Genomic DNA, 9,186 nt, shown 5'->3' with positions numbered 1-9,186 from the left:
GTGAGCCCTGCTCTAAATATTTCTGTGAGTGTACAAAAGGCAATATCGTTAAATGACTCAGATAAATGGATCATTAGACATATCCATAAAAAGCTATAATAAACACAATCTCCAAGGTGATACTTTTATTAAAGCCGTTGTAACAAAAATGTTTTACATTCGCACTGGAATAAAATGTAGCCTATAGTTTCCATATACTGTACATATTTGAAAAACAATGCAATTTTAAATTATAAAATAGATATGACTACTGTTATGGTCATATCACACATATATATGTATATAGACTAAATAAATTTTAAACGATTTCTTGAAGGCAGCATGTCAACAATCACATAGTTTTCATTATTATGGACAAACAGACAAGCCGTAAACTTACGTTCAGACTGCATACAGAAATCGCTACAGTTAAGGTTCCCGACGAGCTCACCTGCCAGCATGTTCTCGCAGCAGGAGGATAACCTAGACTGACCGTCAGTCACTGACGGGACTGAGACTTTCGCAGAACTACATAGAACAAAATTTTCTAATTATTCTCAAGTGCGCATATCACAAAGTCTGGACGATTGGGAGCAATAGCATCTGTAAGAGTATCGCAAGCTTTGAGATGGAATAAGATATATATACTAGCAAGAAAATTCTGTATCAGTATAGCACCTTCAAACACTGAGCAGGCGAAAGAGGAGATAAAAACCTTTAAATCGGAAAGCAAGGAGACATTATAATGAACTATTTCGCAGATATCAATTTCAATATAATTAACTCTCTACCCCTGCTTTAAACATTCAAACAAACTCAATAAACATGATGACTCTACTTGATTATCATTGTAACCCTTTATCCTCCACATAATAAGTTCTTTACTAAACTAGACTTCTTGGAGGAAGGCTTGTGTAATAGTACTAGCAAGTCAAAGGGGACACGACATACACCTGACTGTACGATAGCAGTTTCAAGCCCGTGGCTTTGGTTTCTTGGACTCAGTCTACAATGTAGATGTTTACAAATTTTTCTTCTAAAGCAAATGTATAAACATTAAAGACCACCTTGGGTATAACTGGTTGAGTATAGATCTTTAACTGTTATACCAACTAGAAATCCATCAGCAAAAGAACAGGAGCTGAGCATTAGCCTATTTGATTTCTGGCTGAACACTGAACTCCAATCTCATTGATCCACAAGTTGAAAACTACGTAAGCTATACGTACTTATAGAGGCACAGCTACACACAATTAAATACTTTACTTTAAATACTTACCCTTTGACTGAGCAACTGACACACTAAGGCCACTGAGAGAAAGCATTTAATAATCCTGTCAGATTTTTTTCCTGCAATTTAGCCTTAGACCCAAATTTATTATGCTTTGCTTTCAATCATCAGTGAAAGTTTGGGATGTGAGGGTGTTTTAAGTAACATAGAATATAGCGGGTGTCAGTTAGCATCAATGACAAAGGCACTCCTTCAGATTCGGACTTTTTCATAGCCATCTTTATGAAGTTATTGCATCGTGGAAAGTGCTTTTGTTACACGGCAGGGTATCTAACACTTAAATCGTACGGAAGGAATACCATGGGTCTGTGTATTTGCAAGTCTTTGTGTAATGCTAAAGTGCACCACTAGATGTCCCCACGAGGACAAGCCGTCTGGCTCAAGTCACTGATTTGGCAAAAAAAAAAATTCCCAACATTTGAAGGAAATCAATTGTATCTCTTTCAATATAAACTAAACCAGCACTTATTTCACGTTGTATTTAGAGTGGCGAGGATAGAAGTTATAATATAAATGAAACAAAAAGCAAGCAAATACAAATGGTCCTATCCAGTCTTCTTGTGAGAGAGTAACAAAGCTGGATTGTGGGGAAGTTAAGGCGTTGAAGTGGTGTTCAACAACCTCTCGTTCCGTATGTTCTGTCGGCAGGCCTTATCCTTGACTCTTCTATCTGAGGCAGCGTAAGAGTGCCCTTTGGTGTCCCCAGAACACCTAACCAGTGCCTTAGCAATCAGGTAGAACAGCTCTGCCACATTGAGAACAATGCAGAGGCCTGAGGAAGCCACCATGAAGATGGTGAAGATGGTCTTTTCTGTTGGACGGGAGATAAAACAGTCAACCTTGTTGGGACATGGCCACTGCTCACACTTGACCAGCCGCGGCATTCTGAAGCCATCGTAGACAAAGTAGAGGGCGTACATGAAGCCGGCCTCAAATACCAGGCGGAAGAGCAGACTCATGGCGTACGTCCACCAGAGTGGCCCAGTAATGGAGACACGCCTGTTTTTCAGGGTTTTCAGGTCATCCTCAGCTTTGTCACCCCTGGCCCGGAGGATGCTCCGCTTGGCTTCGCGCTTGCTGTAGGCCACATGCATTGCCACAAGCAGTGCAGGTGTGGAGACGAAGATCAGCTGAAGACACCACAGACGGATGTGTGAGACGGGAAAGAAATGGTCGTAGCAGACATTCTTGCAGCCGGGCTGTTGCGTGTTGCACGTGAAGTCAGACTGCTCGTCGCCCCACACACTCTCCGCCGCCACCACCAGAATCATGATGCGGAAGATGAAGATCACAGACAGCCAGACCTTCCCCAGGCTGGTGGAATGCCTGTTCACTCCTCCTAGCTGGACATACAGCGCTGCCCAGTTCATGCTGTCGGCAGCACCTTACTGCTCCTGCAAGATACAAGGATCAGGGTTAAGAGTTCACAGGGTAAAAGAAAAAAAACAAACAGCCACACTATTAAAATAGAGCTTACTTCAGTTCGCACAAGTATTTACTTTTAGTTGCTCACCTAGTATCATAATTTCAATCAGACCAAGAGCTTTGAAGATGTAAGGGTGGGTGTACATTCCCCTAGAGCTTTTATTGATAGCAGGACTGTCTTACCCGTTTGTACAGCTGAGTACTGTGCTAAGGTACTTCGGGTTAAATCTCAGTGAAAGTTACAGCGGCTGGACATGAGCTGGCAATGTGCTGCACTGCTGTCATAGTAAAATCTTTACTTCACTGATTTCTAAGTCTCGTTATGTCCGAAGCTTGTAAAGTATGCACTGGTAATTTACGAGCGATCGACACCACTCATTAAAATGTGCGTGGAAAACAAACAAACAGTATTGTTGAAATACATAGTTCGTTAATGAATCATTTCTCCAAAACAATGCCGCATAACTTATAATTACCAATGACGGAATCTTACGAAACAAACGAATTTGTGCTGAATGCGCATTATACGCACGTCTTCAACCCCAAACGTTTATGCCTTAAACCGCATTCAACTCAATAGAACAAAAACTCCGAAAACCAAGGACAAGTAGTGCTCAATAGCAAGGCTGACCCGCCCAATAAGCGCCTAGGGCGCCATTTGATTAGGGGGCGCAAAAGAGCGATTGAAAAAAAATCATTAGTAATACCTCTGGTTGCATTCTGTGACATTACAGTTATTTACAGTAGATGTAATATTTCAATATTTTTCTGGTTTCTTGAGGTACAGAGCAGCCAAATACCCTGTGTTACTAAAATGTTTTTAATATAGCGGAGTCTCGCCTAGGGCGCAAGAACACCCAGGGCCGGCCCTGCTAAGTAGTGCTACATCTCAAATTGTCATTTATCACCTCTCAACTTTAGCTAAATCCTCGCTATTAGACGGTCATTGTCACTTCATTATTGTAATGCATAATAAACATTGCAGATCAAGTGCCACCCTCCATACGTCAAGCGTTTTTTTGTTCATCCCAGTTATGTGAGATTCAAGGAAAAAAGAACACTGATTATTGAGCACAGTATCATATAGCAATTTTCAGCGAGAGTTTGTAATTGTTTTTACAGTGCAAACTATTTTACTCGAAGGTGGTACCACAATTGTAATTATATCCTAGATAAACCAATGACCAATGTTGGCTGAGCTATACATCAAGAAAACTGTCTTCTTGCTTTCGTTTAAAGAAGCACTGTTATTATCGACTCTATCAGACAATCTGCACAAGACAAAAATCATCCATCCATCCATTTTCCAAACCACTCATCCTACTGGGTGGTGGGGGGCAAAAATAATATATATTTTTTCTAAATAGCTTTTTACCGGAATAAAACCCGCTCAATCACTTGTTTGTTTCAAACACGACGTGATTTATAGGTCGGAACGTGATTAAGCAAGCAAATCGTTTCTGAGGCATAAATGGTTATTCTTTTAAGAGGATTGGAGTAATGTATTATATAAACCATTTATTTTAAAGCATTTCGTCCAAATCAATAATTATGTGGTAGTGCTGTGTGGATATAAAACGTCTTAGCAAAAGTTTTGTTATTACATAAAATAACTAGTCATTGGTCGGGATATCGTAATGCCTCAATATACAATTATATAATAAGTAAAGCAGACTGCCCCAATTTGTCTGTCTTACCTTCGTCCAGGTATCAGCACACATCCATCAAAATTCAGCTCACTCTTCGCTGCCGCGACTAACGCTAGTAAGCAGAGTGAAATTAAGTAGCAATTATCAAATGTCAGACACCGACGTAAAACGGGTCAGATTTAGTCATGAAGTTTTAGACGGCTCACTTGATCTTCCAGCTCTCCCTCTTAAGTGTCCACCTGCTTTAATCTGATGAGGGCGGGGCAAATTCTGGCACAGTACATTATGAATGCAGCTTTATTTATTTATTTATTTAACTTTCCAGTACTTATATAGGCCTAGAAAAAATACGTTTAATATATTGTTTCACGTAGTCTATTCACAAATCAGTCTCGGATGAGGTTCTCTTGTTACGTCCTACAGCGAAGAATGCTTAAACGTATTTGCTTCAATGAAACCCCCACGGGCATGTGAATTTGGTATGGTAAACGGTGAATTAAATGAAAAACAAATTAACTACATAAACAATACATGTTCCGAAGGGTGAAATGACTTTTATTATTATTTTTTTTATATTAGCCTATAGCGCACTTTTATCACATCCGACGATATCAAATCAGCCACAGGAGAAGCTGTTAGAAATGGCTGTTATAAAGCACGCTACATAACGCTAAATCAACGTAGTATACCAACCCCCTATCGGACAATGTACTTCAAAATTGAGTAATGCGGTTTAATCGGTATTTCATACTTAGACGCATACTTTCATATATTTTTCTTTTTCTATTGGTGGATGTTAGAAGGTATATGAGGTATTTTAACGACGTTAACCATTTACTTTATATTAATGATGCAATTTCTAAGAAAAACGCATCCCACGAATTAGGTTGTTCAAGCCAGTATCGTTTAATTACATGAAAAAAAAAAAACAAAACAACGATTAAATCACGAATTTGTAAAAATTAAAGTATAATTTAATCTGAAATTTGTCTGATTTATTAAATATTACTGAATGGCTACGTTATTTTATGATAATGACGATTATCTTTGTTCTTGAGTTATATTTTTTAGTCCTTTAAATTAGTTTGGAAAGACAATTACCCAGCTTATACCAAGCTGTGAGGGGCGATGAACCCACCTGTAGCACTTTGCTCTAACCATTGTACATTTACCGTAAAACGATTCACTATGTTACGTGAAATTAACTGAAAAATATTTTCTACCACCGCCCACTGCCCTCAAGCACAGTTTTCCCACGCCTTGCAATGCTGAAACCGTAATATTTATAAGACAAAGAAGATACTAAATCTGATAATATAAGGGAATGAATAAGAATTTCTTTTGACTGAAAAGGTATGCTGTTTCCTCCTGCTTTACCTTGAAATTTCACATTCAAGGTTAAGAGCTAAGTCAACAGCCACTTCTCATTGCCCACTACAGCTTCCTGCATGCCAGTCTCCATGAGGGTGAGTTATTTTTGCACGCGACAAATTGTAAGTGCAGGTGCCGTAACTCTCTCTTTTGCTGTTAAAAAGCTTGAATTTGACATTATTAGTCATTGAATACAGAGTCTATCGATGACCCCCAAAAAGTCCACGTTTTTGCAAGCTTTGTGTGTGCGGTGTGCTAAGGCTACTTATGAATATCATTTTTGCAGTGAAAATTGGCATTTTGGAACTCCGTAGACAGGAGAAAATCTTATTGCGGTTATTGCTGAAATGTCATTTTGTAAGAGTTTGTGGTACCGTGGATTAGATGTCTGTGTCTGTGATTTGAAAGTTGCCAGTCCAAATCCTACATACTGATTTTACTGCTGGGCCCTTGAGGAAGACCCTAACTCCCAATTTCCCCAGGGATGCTGATCATGGTCTCTCAATAAATGTGTGTCATTTTGGGTAATTGTCTGCTAAATACAATGTGAATTAATAATTAATAATTGTTTTGTATTAGCCAAGGGAGTTAAGTCAAGGTGAAAGAATGTATAATAAAAAAGACTCAAACAAATTCACAAAAAGGTTATTGGTGGTCTTGTTTGATCATAATTGAGTTTTAAAACTTAATTATCAAGTAGCCCTGTAAACACCTCAACCATAGAGCAGCATAGAAGATAGAGTAGATTTATTGATATTCTGACCTTCCAGGACTGGAGAATAATTACATCATCCATTTAAGCCAAGTCTTAGTATGATGATCAGAGTGTGTTCATTTTTGCATTCCTCTACCAGCTCACACAGTATTTCAGAAACTTGACAACATATCTCAAAATCTTTGATGTTTTTCCATTCCACTATAGGTACAAAGCCAAAAAATGCCACCTAATATCCAAGATAAAGAAGTCAGGGGTTGACAAAAGAGTAACATGTCGGTCCTCTGTCCCACTTCAGGAAGCAGATCTTTGGTAAGAGAAGCAAAGCTAGCAGCAGCACTTAAGTGTTAGATTTCCGGTCCAAGTGGCAGCCTTTTGGAGACTAAGATGTTCTGTTTCTGTTTACTGTAGTGAAAGCACTTCAAAGATAACTGTTAATGCAGAACATTTCATTCCCAACTTCAGACAACCATGACATGGACAAGTGGTTGAAAGGTGGATTGGTTTGATGGATGGATGGATTGAACTATCCATCCATCCATTTTCCAAACCGCTTATCCTACTGGGTCGCGGGGGGTCTGGAGCCTATCCCGGAAGCAATGGGCACGAGGCAGGGAACATGGATTGAACTAAATTATTTAATTGCTAAACAGCATACCAAAGCAGGATACACACACACACACACACACACACACTCACCCATACACACACAGGTTTGTAATTATATCTTTGTGGGGACTCTCCATTCATTTTTATAGGGAAAACTCTAATCCTAACATGATGTTACCATAAGTAACCACACAAATTATGAGACTCTTGGCATTTTTAGTTTCTTCATTGCATTCATAGACCTTTGTGGGGACCTGAAAAATGGTCCCCGTAATGTAATGTGAACATAATCCACATGTGCTCACAGATTAGCTATGTATAACTTTGTGGGGACTCTCAATTGATTTGTATGGGCATAACCCTAATCCTAGCTATGACAACCTTAATCCCCCCCAGCACTAACCTTAACCGTAAGTAACCAAGCAAAGTACAAGACTTTTGGCATTTAATTTTTTGATTGTGTTCAGAGATTTTTTTATATGAATGTTACATTTTATATAACACTTTTCCAGAGAGCCAGAGTGCTTTGCTAAAAGACTGGGGAGCCACTGCAGCCACCACCACTGTGTAGCACCCAGCTAGATGATGCGATGGCAGCCATTCTGTGCCAGTATGCACACAGCACAGCAGTCAAGGTGGTGAAGGGAACGGACAGAATTCACCAATTAGATATAGGCAATGCATAAGAGGCCAGATCTGATAGGGCCACAGTGGGCAATTTTAGCCCGGGGTACCACCCCTACTCTTTCAAAAGATGCCCAGGGATCTTTTGTGACTTCAGAGAGCGATATAACTGTGTTACACATTGACAAGATAAAAAATGCCCTCCCTAATGCCTAATTAAGTTTTTTTTTTGTATCTCACTGTGGAAATATTTGGCCCCATAACATAATATATACATAACCCACACAAACATGCAGGAATATGTATTCAAAAGGCATTCATGTATGTGTACGTATTTTTAGAAACCCTTCACAAACAAAACACACGCATACAGAAAGAAGTAAACGCTGCAGACAGAAAGACACAGCAGTACAAAGGAGGCTCAGTACACCGTTTGTGTATCATCCTTCATTTACACGAATCTGAGTAGGGTCCAGCTCTTGAGTTACTGATGTGAGAACCACATTCAGCTGGAGATCAAAGGGGACTGTTGTTTTCTCACAGTCTAACAGAGCATACCAATCCAAGAAACCAGGCTCACCTTCATAAACTCCAGTGCTTCGCTCTACCCCATTTCTCCACAACCGTTTCTGTACAAACATTGGTAGTAGTAGTCATCAAAATATTGATGGTATGCAGCTGCAAACTGCTGTAGTAATAATATTCATTATCACCCCCCTGTGATATCACAAGGCCAAAGGCAGACAGTGCTGATCTAAAGGTTCCCTGTCTCAATTAAAAACAGCAAAAGCTATAAAGAGGCCCATTGTGTAACAGAACATAAAATAAGGTCAAACTGGCTGGATCTGAAAGAGGTTAACATGGTGCTATAAAGGCCTAAAATCAATTTAAATGTATGAATTAAAATACTGAAGCCAGCTCCTTGTAACCCTTGGCTTGGCAGTTAAGACAATGTTGAAAGCATTCTGTCCATTGCCTTCAAGCAGCCAGTCTATCCCTGTCCCCATCCCAAAGCTGAGTGGTTTCATCAGGACTGGCTTGACTTCTTTAGCTGAGACATCTGTAGGCATGGGCTGGTGATTAATTTCCACAGTAACATACAGTCAGCAAAGCTCTCGTGCCTCATCTTCTACCTCCCAATGGCTCACAATAGACAAAAGTGCATTATGTATAGGATTTATTCATTAACTGGCACACCTGTGAGGTGTGTCTTAAAGCTACACACAAAGCAACAAAGATGCACTAAATTACCACAGGGAAAGCCAAAAACAACCCGCTTCAAATTCACCCAGACTCTGGTTGTTTGCTCGAGTCGGGTCCATGACCCCATAGCACTGAAATAATCAAGCTTACGTACACCCATTATAGATATCCTAACTGCACTTATCCCCAAGCAGAGGCAGAGGTTTCTGAGAACGACGAATGGACCATGTGACATACGGATTGGGCAGGGAATATGAGATTTCCCATCAGGGTTTAAAGGGATGGGAGGAGCAACACAATACAGAAAGGGAACCCAAAAA

General features: G+C 39.8%; 1 protein-coding gene across 1 annotated transcript; it reads right to left on the bottom strand.

The window, feature by feature from the left end:
* Positions 1-110: 110 nt before the first annotated feature.
* On the bottom strand, positions 111-4,595 carry LOC125709682 (gap junction beta-2 protein-like). The gene is made up of 2 exons (XM_048978355.1): positions 4,393-4,595; positions 111-2,664 (listed from the first exon to the last, which is right to left on the bottom strand). The coding sequence occupies exon 2, from the start codon at positions 2,638-2,640 to the stop codon at positions 1,864-1,866; it is 777 nt and encodes a 258-aa protein (XP_048834312.1). The 5' UTR covers positions 2,641-2,664; positions 4,393-4,595; the 3' UTR covers positions 111-1,863.
* Positions 4,596-9,186: the final 4,591 nt, after the last annotated feature.

The sequence above is a fragment of the Brienomyrus brachyistius genome, chromosome 16 (assembly GCF_023856365.1).
Source record: "Brienomyrus brachyistius isolate T26 chromosome 16, BBRACH_0.4, whole genome shotgun sequence".
NCBI classification, from domain to species: domain Eukaryota; kingdom Metazoa; phylum Chordata; class Actinopteri; order Osteoglossiformes; family Mormyridae; genus Brienomyrus; species Brienomyrus brachyistius.
This window is presented reverse-complemented; position numbering and strand designations above follow the sequence as displayed.